The 24,667-nt window shown below is 42.2% G+C and overlaps 1 protein-coding gene across 4 annotated transcripts in view; it reads left to right on the forward strand.

Moving 5' to 3' along the window:
* Positions 1-24,667, forward strand: part of LOC149451742 (alpha-2-macroglobulin-like) — a 293,088-nt gene that overhangs the window by 183,186 nt on the left and 85,235 nt on the right. For all 4 annotated transcript variants that reach the window (XM_089690338.1, XM_089690339.1, XM_089690340.1 and 1 more), the window contains 3 exons: positions 2,298-2,388; positions 4,762-4,830; positions 10,419-10,521. In XM_089690338.1, the coding sequence (XP_089546464.1) occupies positions 2,298-2,388; positions 4,762-4,830; positions 10,419-10,521 (263 nt within the window). Of the gene's footprint in view, positions 1-2,297; positions 2,389-4,761; positions 4,831-10,418; positions 10,522-24,667 lie in introns of those variants that run through there.

A 24,667-nucleotide genomic window follows, 5' to 3' on the forward strand; every position in this document is an offset into this window, starting at 1 on the left:
GGGGGGGAGGAATAGTGCCCAATCGTTGGTGTCAGTGGGGGGGGGAGGAATAGTGCCCCATCGTTGGTGTCAGTGGGGGGGAGGAAAAGTGCCCCATCGTTGGTGTCAGTGGGAGGAATAATGCCCCATCATTGGTATCAGTGACACCAACGATGGGGCACTATTCCTCCCACTGACACTTGCTGACCTCTGTTCCAGTACGGTGCTGCTGCAGCCAGCATATGTGGTTGCAGCAGCACCTAAGCACGGCACACTTACCTTCATCTCCACTCGATTTTCGCGGGGCCGCTCAGCTCCACCTCCTCGCCGGTGATTGGCCGCCTGTGTGCCTTTCCTGAGCTACAGTTCTGGCGGCCAATCATTTTGGCGGAGCCGAGCAGCCGCGCGAACATCCAGTGGACGAACCGAAGGAAGGAGCAGCCGCGCTTCCTGGACCGGATTGTCGTGGGACCGGAGCCAGGTAAGAGACAGCAGCCCCTGCCCACCCCTGTCCCTTCCGTTGGACAACCGCGCCGCCCCCCTAAAAAGTGTCAGCATGCCGTTACCGGCGTATAAGACGACCCCCGACTTTTGAGAAGATTTTCAAGGGGTAAAAAGTCATCTTATACACCGGAAAATACGGTACCTCTTTTAATACAAGAGAGAATTTTGCTCGCTTTAGAAACCGTAGCTTGGCATTGCATGCCATTATTAGACCTATGATTTACCAGAACTCCCAGATCCTTCTCCACCATTGATTCCCCCAGTTGTACTCCCCCTAGTATGTATGATGCATGCATACTCTTAGCTCCCAAGTGCATAATCTTACATTTATCAACATTAAACCTCATTTACCACATAGTTGCCCAATTAAACAGTGCATTGAGGTCGGCTTGCCAGTTGGAAACATCCTGTAAGGACATTATTCCACTGCAAAGCTTGGTGTCATCTGAAAAGACTGAAATGGTATTTTTATTCCCAGACCCTATATTGTTTATAAATATATTAAAAAGTAAGGGTCCCAACACTGAACCTTGGGGTACACCACTAACCACCCAAGACCATTCAGAGTATGAATCATTAACCACTACTCTTTGAATACGATCTTTTAGCCAGTTTTCTATCCATTTTCATTCAGATTTTTCCAAGCCCGTAGACTTTACCTTACAGAATAGTCATGTGTGGGGAACTGTGTCAAACGCTTTTGCAAAATCCAAGTATACCACGTCCACCGCCACCCTCTGTCCAAGTATACCAAGTCCACCGCCACCCTCTGTCCAAGTATACCACGTCCACCGCCATCCCTCTGTCCAAGTATACCACGTCCACCGCTCACCTCCTCATAAAAGAAATCAGATTTGTTTGATAACTTTTGTCTGTCATGAATCCATGCTGTCTGTTGCTTAAAATATTTTTTTATAGCAGGAATGCAGAAATATAAGTATTGCCATTTCTATTGTTTGGTAATACTTGGATGTATGTTTACGGTTTATTTTGTTTTTCCATTTAGTAGCTTCATGCTCATCAAGCACTTGTATCAGAATTAGATTCACAGATATACTGAACTGCTGGCCTAGCAGTAGAAGTAGATATGTGCATTTCATTAGGATTCGTTTTTTAGACGTAAATTTCATTTTTGGAGATTCAAATGTATACAAATCCCTGAATGCACATAGTAGCGAATGTCAACGAATCAAAACAAAAGTTATAACGACATTATAACGACATTAACTAATGCATTTGTTTCATTTGTATGACATCACATAATGCGATAGTAATTGGGGAAATGAATTTGATTTTCAAATTTGTTTGATAGAACCATTCGTTACCCGAACTAGAATTAAATTTGGTTCCATTTGTTATTTCAGATGCACATGGTGCCAGTGAGTATTGTCTAATCAATCAGCTCATGCCATTTCTCTTGGTTGGTTGGACTAGCTTCCGAATATATTGAATCCTTCCAATTCAAATAGTGATTCAATAATATATTGAATATTTAGGAATCTTCTGGAAAAACTGTAAAACTGCTAAATTTTTCAAAGCCACACAGACTAACAAATATACGAAACAAATGCTGAAAATATGAAAAATAGGTTCAACATAACAAATATGACAAAATGAAATTCTTTATTTTTTCATGCACATGTCTAAATAGAAGGCAAAACAAAACTGAAATAAAATACAAACTATGAAGCTCTGTAGGACAATCAACAAAGGAAAATAGTGATGATTATTTCCTAACTGTAATTTCTGGGGTGTTTTGGGGGTTTCATACTGAACAATAAAACCACGCTACACCTATTTAAAAATGTTTGCAGATACACAGGTGCTCGAGAGACATCCAATATGGCTATTATAGAGGTGAAAATTTTGACTGGCTACATTCCTGTGAAAAGCTCATTAAGAGAGGTATGTCATTGCCATTTTTCTTTGTGTTTTCCTACTCTGGAGGAACCCTAGGGTTCCACAGAACCTTGAAAGTTATTGAGTGTCACTTGAATGATCAGTTCTGAATTTTCTGGGCTAACTGACATGACATCCAAGATGATGATGCCCAGCAGCATTCTCAAGACTTTTGGATGGCTACTCTGTAAGTGGCGTCTACACAGACAGATCCTTTTATGTGTGAGAGTACAGTTGTGACCAAAATTATTCAACCCCCAATGCTGTAAAGGGGTTTAGGGACTATAGTGTACATTTGGAATTGTATTCAGAATCAAATCCTACAAGGACGTTGTAACTACCCAAATGCAACTAAAATGACATCAATTGTTTATGTAATACAGTAGTAAATGGTTCTTATGTGGTTTCTTCATTGCCACAATTATTCAACCCCTTAAAGACTACCACTCTGAAGAACAGAGGTTCATACAGGTGCTTTCCATCAGGTATTGAAAACACCTGTGGATGTCACCGAGCAGCAATCAAGCATAATAAGCACCAATTAGGCAGCTTTAAAATGACTGTGATACTCAGCTCCTTCTAGACATTTACTGGTGTGGTTACAAACATGGTGAAGGCAAGAGAATGGTCCAGGAAGACAAGAGAAGAGGTGATTTCTCTTCACAGGAAGGGCAATGGCTATAAGAAGATTGCAAAGATGTTAAACATACCAAGAGACACCTTAGGAAGCATCATTCGCAAATTCAAGGCAAAGGGCACTGTTGAAACGCTACCTGGTCGTGGCAGAAAGAAGATGCTGACTTCGACTGCTGTGCGCTACCTGAAGCGTAGAGTGGAGAGAAGTCCCCGTGTGACTGCTGAGGAACTGAGAAAAGATTTGTCAGATGTGGGTACAGAAGTTTCAGCCCAGACAATAAGACGCACACTGCGTAATGAAGGCCTCCGTGCCAGAACTCCCAGGCGTACCCCCTTGCTGTCTCCAAAGAATAAGAAGAGTCGACTGCAGTATGCCAAAAGCCATGTGGACAAACCACAAAAGTTGTGGGATAGTGTTCTGTGGACTGATGAAACAAAATTAGAACTGTTTGGGCCCATGGATCAACGCTATGTTTGGAGGAGGAAGAACAAGGCCTATGATGAAAAGAACACCTTGCCTACTGTGAAGCATGGTGGAGGGTCAATCATGCTTTGGGGCTGTTTTGCTTCTGCAGGTACAGGGAAGCTTCAGCGTGTGCAAGGTACCATGAATTCTCTTCAGTACCAGGAGATATTGGATGGAAACGTGATGCAGTCCGTCACACACCTGAGGCTTGGGAGACGTTGGACCTTTCAACAGGACAATGATCCCAAGCATACCTCCAAGTCCACTAGAGCATGGTTGCAGAGGAAAGGCTGGAACATTTTGGAGTGGCCATCGCAGTCACCAGACTTAAATCCGATTGAGAACCTCTGGTGGGACTTAAAGAAAGCAGTTGCAGTGCGCAAGCCTAAGAATGTGACTGAACTGGAGGCCTTTGCCCATGAAGAATGGGCGAAGATACCCGTAGATCGCTGCAAGACACTTGTGTCAAGCTATGCTTCACGTTTAAAAGCTGTTATAACTGTAAAAGGATGCTGTACTAAGTACTAAGATTGAATGTCACTTGGGGGTTGAATAAAACTGATAATGCTGTGAGCACAGAAAAGACATTTGTGGTTATTTCATTATAACTGTTATGTTATATTTGTCTGACCTACAAGTGCCTCTTTAATGTAAATGTAAGCAAGATGACTGAATGATCAAAAGCAATGTCAAACTGGCCAAAACACTCAATTTCAGTGGGGGTTGAATAATTTTGGTCACAACTGTATATATGACTGGGGTTATATATAATGATATGAAATATACAAAAGACACTGGGGCCATTCTAAAAAATATATTTTCGAAAAAAAGTCAGAATTCTCAGTCTGAATATCAGAACTCTAAGATATAAAGTCAAAAATTTTACTTTATTATCTAAGAATTATGACTTTGAAACTCAGAATGATGTGATTAAAGTCACAGTTCTGAAATGAAAAGTCCAAATTATATTATTAAAATTCAAAATCCTGAGTTTCAAAGTCAGAATTCAGACTCAAAAGTCACATTTCTCAGTTTTGAGGTTAGAATTTCGAGAATGAAAGTCAGATCTTTGTTTCATAAATTTACTTGAGGATGGTCCCAGCCTAGTCATGGCAATGGTTACAATAGACATTTCACGATCATCAGACTTTTCTGATTTTAGAAGGATCAGCTAATAATCATGCAGTGGCTTTGGGTGGTCTAATACAATCATGTGCGTACTGAACTCTGAAGAGTCATAATACCTTCTAATACATAACAGTATTTTCTCTACACAGCTGGAGAGAAAACATGTGATCCAAAGAAGTGAGATCAACAATGACTTGGTGACATTTTATCTGAATGAGGTTTGGGTTTACTGTATTTTGATTTTCGTGTTTATATCTATTAACTCATTAAAGTATAACTAAAAATAGGTGTAGAAACAAACACTATTAGTTACAACAGGTAGTTCAGAGGTGCCACCTACTGTACAAATAGCAGCACTGAATATTATGTTAATATATTTAAAATGTAATATACTAAATCTATTAAAACATTTTCCAGAACCATAAAATTGGAAGCTACACAGTTTCATATGTAAACAGATGTAAAAATTTGCATGTCGGCACCTCTGATGGTCAATGCTTATCACTCTTATCTCAAAATTGGCGCAATAGAGTGAGAGCAGCTTAGTGCAATGAGCTTAGCAGTAAGCTTCTTCAGGAACACTGAGATATTTTGAAGTCATGTAAATAAATTAACAAAATTAGCATCCACCTGAACCTTCAAATCAATATCTGCAGTAACAAAACACACAAAGATAATATATAAAATGTTGCTAGCACACACTTAGTAAATTAAAATTTCTACCACTGTATCGCTCACTCTCAGAGGAGCCACTGTCTATCGGACAGACAAAAGCCCTAAAAGGATAAGACAAAAGGATAAGAAATAAGTGGAGCAACCAACAATGATAGTACAACTCAATAGAGCAGCTAAAGCAGCACATAATTTTTTATAAAAGAGACAATAATCAAATCTGTTATAAAAAAAAAAAGCAAACTATCTAGGTGACCTGAGTGAGATTTAAAGAAAACACCACTGGCCATTGTATCTAAATGCTGGCACTGGGGCCCTGGATCTCTCATTGCAGCACTCACTCACAAAAAGAGTATTGATACTCTGATGTGAAAAAAGTAGAGTGTGCAAGGCCAACTCTCTCCACAGGCAACAACTTTTAGCTGCATAAACATCAGAAGGGTCAGTATTAAATAAGTGGATAAACGGCCTCTCGCCACTCCCAGTGATCCTAATTCATCTTCATGAAGTCTGGTGAGTGGTCAGATTGCAAGCACATGGCTTTCCATTCAAGCCAGTGTTGGATGAAACTTCAGCCTTCTCCCTCCCTGGAGTCCTCAGCATCGGCACTACACAGTACCTTTAGTGGCTCAGTCCCTAGCAGGCACAAGGCAGTGACACAGCCACTGCTGAACACAGTGCAGAAGCTTTACCCAGAGCTCACAGTAGCTTTTCCACATACAGGTCCTTGTGGCCAGCACTCTCAGTCAACAATGGCAGCATCTCAGGCCTCACAACAGGCAGCACACAGCAGATTGGGGCAGTGCAGGTGTCAGTTCACACTATTGCTCCTCTCTGGGTCTTGTAGCAGCTCAGTCCACACAGGCAGGTGTGCAGCCTGGAGCTCTATACCTGTGTTCAATTACCTTTTTCTCGGGTAGCAGCCAGCCATAGTTCCTTTTCTGCTTCTTGCCTCAGTCTACAGTGTACTCCACAGCCAGTGCCTGCAAGCTCTATTTCTCCAGGTGTGATTTTCTGCCCACCTTTGCTCTCATTTCTCTCTCCCCTCCATTTTGCTCTGCTTCATTCAGATGATTAAAATACGACTAAAATGGCATTTTAGTCAAAAGACTAAAATATGACTACGACTAAAACTAAATTGAAATTTGACGTAAAAATTAACATTGCACTAACACATAAGAATAAGTGTCTTAGATCTACTAAACTGCTGAAAGAAAAAAAATAAGAAAAAAAAAAGCTTTTCTTATTTTTTTTTCTTAACCACTTGTCCTCCAGAGGATTTACCCCCCTTCCTGACCAGGCCATTTTTTGCAATACGGCGATGTGTTACTTTAACTGACAATTGCGCAGTCATGCAACGCTGCACCCAAATTAATTTTTTCCAACAAATGGAGTATTTGATTGCCTCTGCGTTTTTTATTTTTTGCGCTATAAACAAAAAAAGACCGACAATTTTGAAAAAAAAAACAATATTTTTAACTTTTTGTTAATAAAAATATCCAGTAAAAAATTTAAAAAATTTAATTTCATCATAAATTTAGGCCAAAATGTATTCTGCTACATGTCTTTGCTAAAACAAAATCCCAATATGTGTAAATTAATTGGTTTACTTGAAAGTTACAGTGGGGATCAAACGTTTGGGCACCCCAGCTAAACATTTGTATTAATGTGCATAAAGAAGCCAAGGAAAGATGGAAAAATCTCCAAAAGGCATCAAATTACAGATTAGACATTCTTATAATATGTCAACAAAAGTTAGATTTTATTTCCATCATTTACACTTTCAAAATAACAGAAAACAAAAAAATGGCGTCTGCAAAAGTTTGGGCACCCTGCAGAGTTAATAGCTTGTACTGCCCCCTTTGGCAAGTATCACAGCTTGTAAACACTTTTTGTAGCCAGCCAAGAGTCTTTCAATTCTTGTTTGAGGTATCTTTGCCCATTCTTCCTTACAAAAGTCTTCCAGTTCTTTGAGATTTCTGGGCTGTCTGTCACGCACTGCTCTTTTAAGGTCTATCCATAGATTTTCAATTATGTTGAGGTCAGGAGATTGTGAAGGCAATGGCAAAACCTTCAGTTTACGCCTCTTGATGTAATCCCCCGTGGATTTCGAGGTGTGTTTAGGATCATTATCCATTTGTAGAAGCCACCCTCTCTTTAACTTCATCTTTTTCACAGATGGCATCAAGTTACCATCCAAAATTTGCTGAAATTTTATTGAATCCATTTTCCCTTCTACTCGTGAGATGTTCCCTGTGCCACTGGCTGCAACACAACCCCAAAGCATGATTGATCCAACCCCATGCTTAACAGTTGGACAGAGGTTCTTTTCATTAAATTCTGTGCACCTTCTTCTCCAAACGTACCTTTGCTCATTCCGGCCAAAAAGTTCAATTTTAACCTCATCAGTCCACAGAACTTGTTTCCAAAATGCATCAGGCTTGTCTATATGTTCATTTGCAAAGTTCAAACGATGATTTTTGTGGTGAGGACGTAGAAGAGGTTTTCTTCTGATGACTCTTCCATGAAGACCATATTTGTACAAGTATCTCTTTATAGTGGAATAGTGTACCACAACTCCAGTGTCTGCCAGATCTTTCTGGAGGGATCGTGCAGTCAAACGTGGGTTTTGAATTGTTTTTCTCACAATCCTGCGAGCTGTTCTGTCTGATATTTTTCTTGGTCTTCCAGATCTTGCTTTAACTTCCACTGTTCCTGATGACTGTCATTTCTTAATTACATTCCAAACAGAGGATATTGACATCTGAAAATGCTTTGCTATCTTCTTATAGCCTTCTCCAGCTTTGTGAGCGTCAACTATTTTCAGTTTCAGTTTTCTAGACAACTGCTTAAAAGAACCCATGGTGCTGATTGTTGGGGCAAGGTCAGATGAGTCTGGGCATTTAAAACCTTTGAGATTGACATCACCTGGTCTTCCCAGACGATGATTGAGAACAATCCATGACACTTGCAGGTCTCAGCTTTGCAAAGGGGGCAGTGCATGCTATAAATTCTGCAGGGTGCCCAAACTTTTGCAGATGCCATTTTTTTTGTTTTCTGTTATTTTGAAAGTGTAAATGATGGAAATAAAATCTAACTTTTGTTGACATATTATAAGAATGTCTAATCTGTAATTTGATGCCTTTTGGAGATTTTTCCATCTTTCCTTGGCTTTTTTATGCACATTAATACAAATTTTTAGCTGGGGTGCCCAAACTTTCGATCCCCACTGTATAGTGTCTACAAATGGCAGTATATATACTGTAATTTTGTATTTTTTTAAATACTAGTAATGGTGGTGATCAGCGACTCATGGCGGGACTGCGGTGGGACACTGGAGGGGGGGGGGGGACTAACTGCCACTGACATCCCCAGTGACACTAATACAGTGATCAGTGCTAATAAAAAGCACTGACACTGTACTAATGGCACTGGACAGGAAGGGGTTAACATCTGGGGCGCTCAAAGGGTTAACTGTGTGCGGTTTACTATGTAAGCATGCTGCTTTGTATTGCTCTGCTATGCAGAGCAATACAAAGCAGCATGTTGGTGCTGATAAGGGAGAGATCTGTATTGTTTACATACAGACCTCTCCCCTGTCAGTGTTCCTCGGCAATTACCGGGTGCCAGCCAGGACCCGGTGACCAAGAGCTGTAGCCAACCAACCAACCAACCAACCGTGCGCGCCCCCTACCCAGAAATGCAAAATCATGTATATATACATGATTTTGCACAGCCTTGCCGCCCTGTAGTAGTAGTTCTGCTATAGAGTGGTCGGGAAGCGGTTAAGATTTCATGCTGGTAATATATTCAAGTAATATGTGCAAAGACATTACAGGCAATAGAGTTTACAGTTTTTTGTGTTTTTTTATATTTTAAAGTTGCACTTCTATTTGTCAAAAAAGCAATATTTTTGTTTGTTTTTGAAACTAGGTTATATTGATAAAGACGTTATATGCCACAATGACTAAATCTGTGTCTGTGTCCCTGGGACACAGCGGATCACCGATCAGTGGAAAGAGCCGATGTCTTTGCCTCTGTCATGTGATTAGCTGTGTCCAATCACAGCTGATCGCATGTAAATAAGGAAATGCCGGTTGTCTGCATTTATCTCCTCACGAGCTGTCACGCTGACAGCCGTGAGGGGAGGAGAGCCGGTAATCGGCATTCCTCAGAGGGGACATCTACACTGATCATAAGGGCACTGTTGATCAGTGCCCTGATGATCAGTGTAGCCCCATCAGTGCCACCTGTCAGTATCCATCAATGCCACCTGTCATTGCCCATCGATGCCACATATCAGTTTCTACCAGTGCACACCTATCAGTGCCATCTATCAGTGCCACCTATCAGTGCCAGTCAGTCAGTGCCACCTATCAGTGCCACCTATCAGTGCCCCTCATTGCCACCTTTCAGTGCCACCTAACAGTGCCCGTCAGTGCTGCCTATCAGTGCTGCCTGACAGTGGCATATATGAATACTGCCTTTCAGTGCCCGTCAGTGATGTCTGTAAATTCCCACCAGTGATACCTGTCAATGCCCATCAGTGCCTCCTCATCAGTGTCCATCAGTGCAGCCTATCAGTGCCCATCACTGAAGCCTCATTAGCGCATATCAGTGAAAGAGAAAAATTACTCATTTACAAAATTTTATAACAGAAACAAAGAAAAAAACTTTTTTTTTCAAAATTTTCAGTTGTTATTGATTTGTTTATCAAAAAATAAAAAACCCAGAGGGGATTAAATTCCACCAAAAGAAAGCTCTATCTGTCTCAAAAAAATTATAAAAATGTCATATGGGTACAGTGTTGTATGACCACGCAATTGTCATTCAAAGTGCGACAGCGCTGAAAGCTGAAAATTGGCCTGGGCAGGAAAGGTGTGAAAGTGCCCAGTAGGCTAGTGGTTAAAGGTGTACTTGGCCTTTAAGAAGAAGACTGTCCCAGTGGAAGTGAGCATTGGGTGAGGAGGGCATGGAATCAATGAAGTCAGTTAAATATCTTGCAGATACAGTTGAAGTTCTACACTCATATGTTGTGAATGGAGCAAAATTACCTAATTTTATTAGAAATTGTTTTGTCATCTATTGTTTGCAGATATTCAGCCCTCATGTGTGCCTCCTTTTGTTTCCTTAGCTAGGACATGATCCTGTACATCTTAACATCCAGATAGAACAGGACATCGAGGTTAAAGGCCTGAAACCTGGTACTGTGAGAGTGTATGATTATTATGAGACAGGTGAGATGTGATATCAACAGTAGACGCTGTCATTGTTAACTTGAATATTTCCAGTTTTAGAGTAAAGCTGGCTATACACTGGTGGATTTTTGTACAAACAGTTGTACAAAAAAATCTAGTTGGTACACTCAATAATGCCTACAAAGACTTGATGAATGTCATTTTAAAATACTTCAAAACTGAATTTGATGTTAACATTCAATTTGAAATGAACATAATTTCTCAACCGAAAATCACGCACACTATTAGAAAGTCGAGCATTTAAGACAACATTTCAGTCTTGCTCCTTCAAATTTGTTTGTCACCATAGTCAAAAACGAACATTGATTTGACCCCATTAATGAATAGTTCTGAAAACAAACATTTTCTAATGAAAGTCTATTAGTGTATGACTAGCTTAAGCCTGTTGTATATCTGGACACTTCAAACTCAAACTACAGAATATGCCTCAATTTCAGTGTTAGGGAAAAGTCTAGGGGATGAGACCCCAAAAATCAAAAAGCAAAAGGTGCCTATAGCTTTGGAAGAAACTGCCAAGTGTTTCTCAAAATGGGTAGGCACTTATTGGTCATAAAACAGGTAAAACACACCATCAAGGTATGATACAGAATATAAAAATATAATTACATTCAGTTCTGCAATTAATTGAATAAATGAAAAAAGGAAAGTTATAATATAATATAGTTAAAATAGTCAAAGTGGATAGTTGCTGTTTTCAAATAGGTTTAGGTTAGACCTCTACAATGATAATTAAAACTGGAAAAGCTACAATTTCTGGGGAAATTGTGTGAAGTGTTCTTGCCTCCACCAGTAGTCTACAACTGGAGTGGGCGGAGTAACTGGGTGGAGTGGCTTGAGTAACTGTTGTGTGGTTGGAGTGGCTGGAGTAACTGTGAAAAGGTCATTGGGCGGCGTGAGTTGCAAACAAATGGTCATATTGTGAAAACTATCAGGACTATGGCTTAGCCGTGGACATTTTTAGTGGCAGCAGGGACAGCTGAACGTTTTGATATAAGATTTGTGTAGGTGGGCTTGAAAATGAGGGAGTGATGGCAGTTTAGAATTCATGTCCTGATTTTTCAGCTCCCACTCTAGCTTTTGTCAGCTCCCACTCTAGTTTTGAACATTCCGCCATTCATTCCTATGGGACCAATTTCACCACAAAAACGCCGATATTTCTTGAACCATTTGGCGAAACGTTCCACAAAGTAATAGCACACCAATTGGGAACAATCCGCACGTTTCGGTATATTACTGTCTATGTAGTGTAAAAACTGTGGGAGGAGTTAGGGTGGTAAATTTGGCTATAATAATAAGAATATATATGTGAGATAACAGTAAGTGGTCTTGCCATGCAAGAATACTTAATAAACACCTGACAGATGTAGTGTCTTTTCCCTATTCTGTCCATAACTAAGGAAAAAGATTTTAGCTTGAGTTGAGATTTAATGTTACATCGTAGAGATTGCAGCAACACAAAACATTATGGCTGAATGGGAGGCAAGCAAGATTCCTTTGGGAGGATCTCACCAATAGGTTCCCTAAAAAACAATGTGCAGTCAAAGGATGGTTCAACCATATGCAACCAGGGGTGGACTGACCATTTGGAAACTTGGGCACTGCCCGAGGGCCCGGGATCAGTAGGGGGCCCCATGAGATGCCCCTGGTACCTTTTTCATAGGCTTTTTTGAGTTTGGGCAAGGACACAGGGGCCCCATGATCCCCTATTGCCCAGGGGCCCCATGAGTTGTCAGTCCGCCCCTGAATGCAACTATCTGTAACTAATCCCTAGACATGCATGTTTCATTACGATTTGTTTTTTTGGACAGAAATTTCATTTTTGGAGATTCGGATGTATAGAAATCTCCAAATGGACATAATAACGAATGTCATTGAATCAAAAAAAAAAGTTATGATGAAATTAACAAATGCATTTGTTTAATTTGTTTCATTCAGATGACGTCACATGGTGTTATAGTTGCTCAAGCCCATGGGGAAAGAAATTAATTTTTCGAATTTATTAGATAATTTGGATTTGGATAACGAATGGATACAAATTTCATTCCATTCGAATGCACATGGTGCCAACTGAATTTCCAATCAGCTCATGCTATTTCTTTTGGTGGATCTGATTAGCGTCCAAAAATATTTAATCTGTTCTTTTTAAATCTGTCTGATTCAATAATATATAGAATACTAAAAAATCTACAATTTCTGGGGAAATTGTGTGAAGTGTTCTTGCCTCCAACACCAACCAAGTGATTGATGAAATGTAAACAGTGCACATGGCAAGCTTGAAGAAATGCATTTGAACTTTTATTTTGCAGCTCACACTGTAGCCTTGGTCAGTCTGCTTCCTGGTGACTCACCTTCAGTTACTCACTCAGTCAGAGCAAGCTGACAGGCTTTTATAAACAAACTGCTCCAACTTGCTCACTTCACTGGCGGTTGCCATCTTCAAACAGTTGTAGTTTTAAAAGTATAAATCCTACAGCAAAGAGCTTTATATTGTGAGACTCACAAGACCCAGACCTACACGTTGATGCATAGTATGTCTCTGAAATATTAAAAATGAAGGCACAGTCGCAGTTTAGAAATGACCCTTCAAATTTCAGGTGGCTGCGAGTGAAGTTTCAATGAAAGTCAATGGGCGGCGTGAGTTGCAAACAAATGGTCATATTGTGAAAACTATCAGGACTATGGCTTAGCCGTGGTCATTTTTAGTGGCAGCAGGGATAGCTGAACATTTTGATATAAGATATGTGTAGGTGGGCTTCAAAATGAGGGAGTGATAACAGTTTAGAAATCATGTCCTGATTTCTCAGCTCACACTCTAGTTTTGAACATTCCGCCATTCATTCCTATGGGACCAATTTCACCACAAAAACCGCGATATTTCGTTAACCATTCGGCGAAACGTTCCACAAAGTGATAGCACACCAATCGGGAACAATCCGCAAGTTTCGGTATATTACTTGTCTATGTAGTGTAAAAACTGTGGGAGGAGTTAGGGCGGTAAATTTGTCTATAATAAGAATAACTAGAAAATCTACAATTTCTGGGGAAATTGTGTAAAGTGTTCTTGCCGCAACCTTTACCAAATGATTGATGAAATGTAAGCAGTGCACATTGCAAGCCTGATAGTGAGAAATGCATTTCAGCTTGTATTTTGAAGCTCACAGTCCAGCCTGGTGAGTCATCTGCCTCTTGAGTGACCTTTGGTTGCTGCACCTGGAGAGGGCGGAGTAGGCTCACTGTGCTGAGACAGCTGGGTTGCTATGACAACTCACTCTGAGAGGAATGTCAGCATGGCTGTTCTAAACAGGCTTTTTAAACTTGCCAAGTTCACTGGCGATTGCCATCTTCAAACGCTTGTAGTTTTAAAAGTATAAATGCTACCGTGAAAAGGTTTATATTGTGACAATCACAAGAAACAGACCTAAATTTTGATATATAGTATGTCTCTGCAATATTAAAAATGAAGGCACAGTCGCAGTTTAAAAACGTCCCTTAACATTTCAGGTGGCTGTGAGTGAAGTTTCAATGAAAGTCAAAGGGGTGAGGTGCAAACAAATGGTCATATTCTGAAAATTATCAGGAGTATGTCCTAGCCGTGAACATTTTTAGTGACAGCAGGGTTAGCTGAACGTTTTGATATAAGATATGTGTAGGTGGGCTTGAAAATGATAGAGTGATGGCAGTGTCAGGGCTCCCAGGTATGACCAGAGGTGTGTGACTGAAGCAGGGAAACGCAGACCTCAGATATGTTATAAACAATATAATTTATTAACACTAACAGTACAAACATAAACGCAGTGCAATACTAAAACATAATACGGTGCAAACAAACCAAACCACCCACAGATAACAGTATATACAAGCAAGCGTCGTCAGGCAGGCCGGGTCAATATCAATTGGGCAGGTAGGTACAGGGGGAGCAAGCGGAGAATGGTCGGGGTCACAGGCCAGGTTCAGCAGGTAGCAAGCAGCATAGTACAGAGGGTCAGGCAGAGGGATGGTCCGGGTCACAAGCCAGGGATCAGAACAGGTAGCAAGCAGCGTAGTACAGAGGGTCAGACAGAGGGATGGTCCGGGTCACAAGCCAGGGATCAGAACAGGTAGCAGTCAGCAAAGGAACAGAAACAGGATGCAGGACAGATACAGGGCCCAGGACAAACACAACACCAAGGCAGAGTCTGCAAGTCTGGCCATCCCTTAAATACACCAGTATCATCAGTTCCAGGTGTTAGCTGGCTGAAAGGTTGAGTCTCTGATTGCTGGGAGCACCCGCTGGCCAGCCCTGGTACTGCAGATCAAAAGGCAGGTGAGTCCCACCATTGCTGGCCAGTCCATTCCTAACAGTACCCCCCCCTCAAGGAGCGGCCTCAGGACGCTCCAAACAGTCCTAGCTGGGCAAAATGTTCCACCGCCCGGGTCTGGCAACTGGCGGGATATCAAAGACTGGCACACCGGGCAGGACTCCGGGCAGAGGCACATCGAGCAGAGGCACATCGGGCAGGACTCCGGGCAGAGGCACATCGGGCAGAGGCACATCAGGCAGGACTCCGGGCAGAGGCACATCGGGCAGGACTCCGGGCAGAGGCACATCGGGCAGAGGCACATCGGGCAGGACTCCGGGCAGAGGCACATCGGGCAGGACTCCGGGCAGAGGCACACCGGGCAGAGGCACATCGGGCAGGACTCCGGGCAGAGGCACATCGGGCAGGACTCCGGGCAGAGGCACATCGGGCAGGACTCCGGGCAGAGGCACATCGGATTACCAGGCGAAGCAGCAGGCACCGGGCCCCCGGGCGGATCAGCAGGCACCGGGCCCCCGGGCGGAGCAGCAGGCACCGGGCCCCCGGGCGGAGCAGCAGGCACCGGGCCCCCGGGCGGAGCAGCAGGCACCGGGCCCCCGGGTGGAGCAGCAGGCACCGGGCCCCCGGGCGGGGCGACAGGCACCGGGCCCCCAGGCGGGGCGACAGGCACCGGGCCCCCAGGCGGGGCGACAGGCACCGTGCCCCCAGGCGGGGCGACAGGCATCGTGCCCCCAGGCGGAGCGGCGGGCGCCGGACCCCCAGGCGGAGCGACAGGTCTCGGGCCCTCAGGCGGAGCGGCGGGCGCCGGACCCCCAGGCGGAGCGACAGGTCTCGGGCCCTCAGGCGGAGCGGCGGGCGCCGGACCCCCAGGCGGAGCGACAGGTCTCGGGCCCTCAGGCGGAGCGGCGGGCGCCGGACCCCCAGGCGGAGCGACAGGTCTCGGGCCCTCAGGCGGAGCGGCGGGCGCCGGACCCCCAGGCGGAGCGACAGGTCTCGGGCCCTCAGGCGGAGCGGCGGGAGCCGGACCCCCAGGCGGAGCGACAGGTCTCGGGCCCTCAGGCGGAGCGGCGGGCGCCGGACCCCCAGGAGGAGCGACAGGTCTCGGGCCCTCAGGCGGAGCGGCGGGCGCCGGACCCCCAGGCGGAGCGACAGGTCTCGGGCCCTCAGGCGGAGCGGCGGGCGCCGGACCCCCAGGAGGAGCGAAAGGTCTCGGGCCCTCAGGCGGAGGGGCGGGCGCCGGACCCCCAGATGGAGCGACAGGTCTCGGGCCCTCAGGCGGAGCGGCGGGCGCCGGACCCCTAGGTGGAGCGACAGGTCTCGGGCCCTCAGGCGGAGCGGCGGGCGCCGGAACCCCAGGAGGAGCGACAGGTCTCGGGCCCTCAAGCGGAGCGGCAGGTGCCAGACCCCCAGGCGGAGCGACAGGTCTCGGGCCCTCAGGCGGAGCGACAGGTCTCGGGCCCCCAGGCGGGGCGGCGGGCGCCGGATCCCCAGGCGGAGCGGCGGGCGCTGGACCCCCAAGCGGAGCAACAGGTCTCGGGCCCCCAGGCGGAGCGGCGGGCACCGAGACACCAGGCACGACAGTGGGCTCCGAGTCAACTGGTATGACCGCAGGCACTGGGTCAGACATTGGATGGTCTGGCTGGACAGCGGGCATCGGGTCACCAGGCATCAGGTCATTTGGCTCGACAGCGGGCACCGCGTCATCTGGCAAGGCAGTGGGCTCCGAGTCAACTGGCATGACCGCGGGCACCGGGGCAGACATTGAATCGTCTGGCTGGACAGCGGGCATCGGGTCACCAGGCATCAGGTCATTTGGCTCGACCGCGGGCACCGCGTCATCTGGCAAGGCAGTGGGCTCCGAGTCAACTGGTATGACCGCGGGCACTGGGTTAGACATTGGATCGTCTGACTGGACAGCGGGCATCGGGTCACCAGGCATCAAGTCATTTGGCTCGACAGCAAGCACCGCGTCATCTGGCAAGGCAGTGGGCTCCGAGTCAACTGGCATGACCGCGGGCCCCGGGGCAGACATTGAATCGTCTGGCTGGACAGCGGGCATCGAGTCACCAGGCATCAGGTCATTTGGCTCGACAGCGGGCACCGCGTCATCTGGCAAGGCAGTGGTCTCCGAGTCAACAGGCACGACAGTGGGCACCGGGTCATCAGGTACCGGATTGTCTGGCTCGACAGCGGGCATCGGGTCATCAGGTATGACAGCGGACACTAGGTCACCAGGCATCAGGTCATTTGGCTTGCCAGCGGGCACCGCGTCATCTGGCAAGGCAGTGGGCACCGAGTCACTAGGTACGACAGCGGGCTCTGAGTCAATTGGCACGACAGCGGGCACCGGATCATCTGGATCAACAGCGGGTATCGAGTCAACTGGCCTAATAGGATCGTCAGGCTGGATCAGTTCATCATGCTGGGTAGAGGCATTAGGCCGAGTAGAGGCATCAGGCCGAGTAGAGGCATCAGGCCGAGTAGAGGCATCAGGCCGAGTAGAGGCATCAGGCCGAGTAGAGGCATCAGGCCGAGTAGAGGCATCAGGCCGAGCAGAGGCTTCAGGCCGAGCACAGGCTTCAGGCCGAGCACAGGCTTCAGGCCGAGCACAGGCTTCAGGCCGAGCACAGGCTTCAGGCCGAGCACAGGCTTCAGGCCGAGCACAGGCTTCAGGCCGAGTAGAGGCATCAGGCTGCGTACAGGCATCAGTCTGAACCACGGAAGGCAGGCTCACCGGTTTGGATACTGGCAGGACGGTATTGGTTGGAAAGAATTTTCGCTTTTTTCTGGTTTTAACTACTGGAGCACTGCAAGTAAACGCAGGTCTGCAAACGAATGGAGCAGCTGGAGACAGAGAAGAACTGGAGGATGGAACAGGAGAGGGAGCAGTTGCTACAGAGGGCTTTTTTACAGGGTTAAAGGCAGGATAGGTGCAGCGAGTGGGAACAGGGTACTGACATGCGGTAGATAGCCAAGTATACTGGGCTGTAACTGGAGGAGCTGGTGGGAATACAGGAGTAGAGTTAGAAGCAGGACTGGGTCTTTGTAAGCTGACTGAGGCTGGGTGCAACAAATCTGTCCATGTCTGCAGTATGGGTTGAACAAAGCTGAGCTTACACAAAGTCTGTCTGGTCAATGACTGCACTGCGTTTATACAATCTCTCAGTGTCTGTGGTGAACATGTGGAATAACGCTCCAGAAAGTAACCCACATCATCCTCTAATAACCACACCAGAGACTCTACCTGGTCTGCACTAAATGGTGGCAAAAATTCATCCCTGCATTCGGGGGAACCAGATGAAACCAACTCTGCACAAACCTCAATCAATGGCTGCACCTCAGAGAACACTGTGCCCTGATCTACTAGAACATGAGCGAGCCGTATACATTCTAGCAATTCATCCCGGGTATACTCCTTCAGAGTTTGATAAGCATACTCCCTGTCATCAAACACTAGCAGATATAAATACTCAACCTCCTCAAGATCCATCCTTCCCATCAACAAGCCAAGATGGCCTCCCTGTGCAGCCACTTCTGGTCAGGATTGGCCTTGGTGTAATGTCAGGGCTCCCAGGTATGACCAGAGGTGTGTGACTGAAGCAGGGAAACGCAGACCTCAGATATGTTATAAACAATATAATTTATTAACACTAACAGTACAAACATAAACGCAGTGCAATACTAAAACATAATACGGTGCAAACAAACCAAACCAAACCACCCACAGATAACAGTATATACAAGCAAGCGTCGTCAGGCAGGCCGGGTCAATATCAATTGGGCAGGTAGGTACAGGGGGAGCAAGCGGAGAATGGTCGGGGTCACAGGCCAGGTTCAGCAGGTAGCACGCAGCATAGTACAGAGGGTCAGGCAGAGGGATGGTCCGGGTCACAAGCCAGGGATCAGAACAGGTAGCAAGCAGCGTAGTACAGAGGGTCAGACAGAGGGATGGTCCGGGTCACAAGCCAGGGATCAGAACAGGTAGCAGTCAGCAAAGGAACAGAAACAGGATGCAGGACAGATACAGGGCCCAGGACAAACACAACACCAAGGCAGAGTCTGCAAGTCTGGCCATCCCTTAAATACACCAGTATCATCAGTTCCAGGTGTTAGCTGGCTGAAAGGTTGAGTCTCTGATTGCTGGGAGCACCCGCTGGCCAGCCCTGGTACTGCAGATCAAAAGGCAGGTGAGTCCCACCATTGCTGGCCAGTCCATTCCTAACAGGCAGTTTACAAATCATGTTCTGATTTTTCTGATTTTTCCTTTGCACACTCTAGCTGTGCTCTGCTGCTCAATGCATTCCTATGGGAAAATTTCGCCGCAAAAACCGCGATATTTCTTGAACGATTTGGCGAAACGTTCCACAAAGTAATAGCAATCCGATCGGGAACAATCCGCACGTTTTGATATATTACTTGTCTTTGTAGTGTAAAAACTGTGGGAGGAGTTAGCGTGGCAAATATGGCTATAATAAGAATAAGAATATATATGTGAGATAACAATAAGTGTTCCTTGCTATGCAAGAACACTTAATTAAGTGTTCTTGCATAGCAAGGAACACTTATTGTTATCTCACATATATATTCTTATTAAGTGTTCTTGCATAGCAAGGAACACTTATTGTTATCTCACAAATATATTCTTATTAAGTGTTCTTGCATAGCAAGGAACACTTATTGTTATCTCACAAATATATTCTTATTAAGTGTTCTTGCATAGCAAGGAACACTTATTGTTATCTCACAAATATATTCTTATTCTTATTAAGTGTTCTTGCATAGCAAGGAACACTTATTGTTATCTCACATATATATTCTTATTCTTATTAAGTGTTCTTGCATAGCAAGGAACACTTATTGTTATCTCACAAGTATATTCTTATTAAGTGTTCTTGCATAGCAAGGAACACTTATTGTTATCTCACAAGTATATTCTTATTAAGTGTTCTTGCATAGCAAGGAACACTTATTGTTATCTCACAAATATATTCTTATTAAGTGTTCTTGCATAGCAAGGAACACTTATTGTTATCTCACAAATATATTCTTATTCTTATTAAGTGTTCTTGCATAGCAAGGAACACTTATTGTTATCTCACATATATATTCTTATTCTTATTAAGTGTTCTTGCATAGCAAGGAACACTTATTGTTATCTCACAAGTATATTCTTATTAAGTGTTCTTGCATAGCAAGGAACACTTATTGTTATCTCACAAATATATTCTTATTAAGTGTTCTTGCATAGCAAGGAACACTTATTGTTATCTCACAAGTATATTCTTATTCTTATTAAGTGTTCTTGCATAGCAAGGAACACTTATTGTTATCTCACAAATATATTCTTATTCTTATTTTTATTAAGTGTTCTTGCATAGCAAGGAACACTTATTGTTATCTCACAAATATATTCTTATTCTTATTAAGTGTTCTTGCATAGCAAGGAACACTTATTGTTATCTCACATATATATTCTTATTCTTATTCTTATTATAGCCATATTTGCCACGCTAACTCCTCCCACAGTTTTTACACTACAAAGACAAGTAATATATCAAAACGTGCACATTGATCCCGATCGGATTGCTATTACTTTGTAGAACGTTTCGCCGAATCGTTCAAGAAATATCGCGGTTTTTGCGGCGAAATTTTCCCATAGGAATGCATTGAGCAGCACAGCACAGCTAGAGTGTGCAAAGGAAAAATCAGAAAAATCAGAACATGATTTGTAAACTGCCATCACTCTTTCATTTTCAAGCTCACCTACACATATCTTATATCAAAACGTTCAGCTAACCCTGCTGTCACTAAAAATGTTCACGGCTAAGCCATACTCCTGATAGTTTTCAGAATATGACCATTTGTTTGCACATCACCCCTCCCATTGACTTTCATTGAAACTCCACTCTAGACACCAGACATTTTAAGGGACGTTTTTAAACTGCGACTGTGCCTTCATTTTTAATATTGCAGAGACATACTATACATCAAAATTTAGGCCTTTTTCTTGTGATTGTCGCAATATAAACCTTTTCACGGTAGCATTTATACTTTTAAAACTACAAGCGTTTGAAAATGGCAATCGCCAGTGAACTTGGCAAGTTTAAACAGCCTGTTTAGAGCAGACCTTCTCACACACCTGTGACTGACTGAGGTAACAGGTGCAAGCAAAGGTCACTCAGGGGGCAGCTGAGTCACATTAGAGTGAGAATGCTGCAGTGTGAAAGGAAAAATCAGAACATGATTTGTAAACTGCCATAACTATGTCATTTTCAAGCCCACCTACACATATCTTATATCAAAACGTTCAGCTAACCCTGCTGTCACTAAAAATGTTCACGGATGCCAGTAGTGTACCGCGCTCCAATATATTCTACCTTATGTGATATAATGAATTCATAAGTGTACCACCGATAATCAAATAATTACATCAATTAATTATACTTAAATATATGATTTGTGTAAATATATAAAATAAATTAATTTATCAATGTGAAAAAACAAAAACTATGAATGCAAAATATAAATAAAAAATAAAAAATATTTGCAGTGGGAATGACAGTTCCTTCTGTATAAATGAGATGGTGTTATTATTCAGTCTGGATAAAAATAAAATAAAATTAAAATAAAAAAATAAAATTAAATTAAAATAAAAATAAAATTAAAAATTAAAATTAAAATAAAAATAAAATGAAAAATAAAATAAAAATTAAATTAAAATTAAAATAAATAAAAAATATTTGCAGTGGGAATGACAGTTCCTTCTGTATGAATGAGATGGTATTATTATTCAGTCTGGATAAAAATAAAAATAAAATAAAAATTAAATTAAAATAAAAAAAAAATAAAACTAAAATTAAAATAAAATTAAAAATAAAAATAAAAATTAAAATAAAAAAATTAAAATTAAAATAAAAAATTAAATAAAAATAAAATTAAAAATAAAATTAAATTAAAATAAAATAAAAATAAAATCAAAATTAACATAAAATTAAAATTAACATAAAATTAAAATAAAAATAAAATTAAAAAAAAAAAAAAAATTATATTAACATAAAATTAAAATTAAATTAAAATAAAAGTAAAAATAAAATAAAAATAAAATAAAATAAAAATTAAAATTAAAATAAAAAAAAATTAAAATAAAAATAAAATTAAAATAACATAAAATAAAAATAAAAATAAAATTAAAATAAAAATAAAATTAAAAATAAAATAAAATAAAAATTAAAATTAAAATAAAAAAAAATTAAAATAAAAATAAAATTAAAATAACATAAAATAAAAATAAAATTAAAAATAAAATAAAATTAAAATAAACTAAAAATAAAATTAAAATTAACATAAAATTAAAATTAAAATAAAATAAAAATAAAAATAAAATTAAAATTAACATAAAATTAAAATTAAATTAAATTAAAATAAAAATAAAATTAAAAATAAAATAAAATAAAAATTAAAATTAAAATAAAAAAAAAATTAAAATAAAAATAAATAATTGATATCCCGGATAAGACACTATGTTTCTTTTCTTTAATATTTAATTAATACTAATTTTAGCACGCAATTGAACTTGGCAAGTTTAAAAAGCCTGTTTAGAACAGGCATGCTGACATTCCTCTCAGAGTGAGTTGTCATAGCAACCCAGCTGTCTCAGCACAGTGAGCCTACTCCGCCCTCTCCAGGTGCAGCAACCAAAGGTCACTCAAGAGGCAGATGACTCATGAGGCTGGACTGTGAGGTTCAAAATACAAGCTGAAATGCATTTCTCACTATCAGGCTTGCAATGTGCACTGCTTACATTTCATCAATCATTTGGTAAAGGTTGCGGCAAGAACACTTTACACAATTTCCCCAGAAATTGTAGATTGTCTAGTTTTTATTCTTATTCTTATTATTATAGCCAAATTTGCCACGCTAACTCCTCCCACAGTTTTTACACTACAAAGACAAGTAATATATCAAAACGTGCGGATTGTTCCCGATCGGATTGCTATTACTTTGTGGAACGTTTCGCCGAATCGTTCAAGAAATATCGCGGTTTTTGCGGCAAAATTTTCCCATAGGAATGAATGGTGCATCTAGAGTGGCAGCAGAGCACAGCTAGAGTGTGCAAAGGAAAAATCAGAACATGATTTGTAAACTGCCATCACTATGTCATTTTCAAGCCCACCTACACATATCTTATATCAAAACGTTCAGCTAACCCTGCTGTCACTAAAAATGTTCACGGCTAGGACATACTCCTGATAGTTTTCAGAATATGACCATTTGTTTGCACATCACCCCTCCCATTGACTTTCATTGAAACTCCACTCTAGACACCAGACATTTTAAGGGACGTTTTTAAACTGCGACTGTGCCTTCATTTGTTATCTTTCAGAGACATACTATACATCAAACTGTAGGTCTTTTTCTTGTGATTGTCACAATATAAACCTTTTCACGGTAGCATTTATACTTTTAAAACTACAAGCGTTTGAAGATGGCAATCGCCAGTGAATTTGGCAAGTTTAAATAGCCTGTTTAGAGCACAGCTCCTCACACACCTGTGACTGACTGAGGTAACAGGTGCAAGCAAAGGTCACTCAGGGGGCAGCTGAGTCACATTAGAGTGAGAAAGCTGCAATGTGGAAGGAAAAATCAGAACATGATTTGTAAACTGCCATAACTATGTCATTATCAAGCCCACCTACACATATCTTATATCAAAACGTTCAGCTAACCCTGCTGTCACTAAAAATGTTCACGGCTAGGACATACTCCTGATAGTTTTCAGAATATGACCATTTGTTTGCACCTCACTCCTCCCATTGACTTTCATTGAAACTCCACTTTAGACACAAGAAATTTTAAGGGACGTTTTTAAACTGCGACTGTGCCTTCATTTTTAATATTGCAGAGACATACTATATATCAAAATTTAGGTCTGTTTCTTGTGATTGTCACAATATAAGCCTTTTCATGGTACCATTTATACTTTTAAAACTACAACCGTTTGAAGATGGCAATCGCCAGTGATGTCAGCAACTTGGAGCAGTTTGTTTATAACCATGACTCTGCCCTTGGTGTGGAGGGAGTTGCCATAGGAACCCAGCTGTGTGAGCAGGAAGCAGAGAGACAAAAGCTAACCTGCCCACTCCAGTTGTGTGGAGGCCAGAACACCACACAATTTCCACAGAAATTATGAAGACGCCAGTGAAGTAAGCAATTTGAAGCAGTTTGTTTTTAACCGCTCTTCTCTGCCATATTTGAAATCTAATTCTTTTTCTTATTATAGCCATATTTGCCACGCTAACTCCTCCCACAGTTTTTACACTACAAAGACAAGTAATATATCAAAACGTGCGCATTGATCCCGATCGGATTGCTATTACTTTGTAGAACGTTTCGCCGAATCGTTCAAGAAATATCGCGGTTTTTGCGGCGAAATTTTCCCATAGGAATGCATTGAGCAGCACAGCACAGCTAGAGTGTGCAAAGGAAAAATCTGAAAAATCAGAACATGATTTGTAAACTGCCATCACTCTGCCATTTTCAAGCCCACCTACACATATCTTATATCAAAACGTTCAGCTAACCCTGCTGTCACTAAAAATGTTCACGAATGCCAGTAGTGTACCGCGCTCCAATATATTCTACCTTATGTGATATAATGAATTCATAAGTGTACCACCGATAATCAAATAATTACATCAATTAATTATACTTAAATATATGATTTGTGTAAATATATAAAATAAATTAATTTATCAATGTGAAAAAACAAAAACTATGAATGAAAAATATAAATAAAAATAAAAAATATTTGCAGTGGGAATGACAGT

The sequence above is a fragment of the Staurois parvus genome, unplaced genomic scaffold (assembly GCF_062004578.1).
Source record: "Staurois parvus isolate SC_StPar_1 unplaced genomic scaffold, SC_StPar_1.0 ptg000525l, whole genome shotgun sequence".
NCBI classification, from domain to species: domain Eukaryota; kingdom Metazoa; phylum Chordata; class Amphibia; order Anura; family Ranidae; genus Staurois; species Staurois parvus.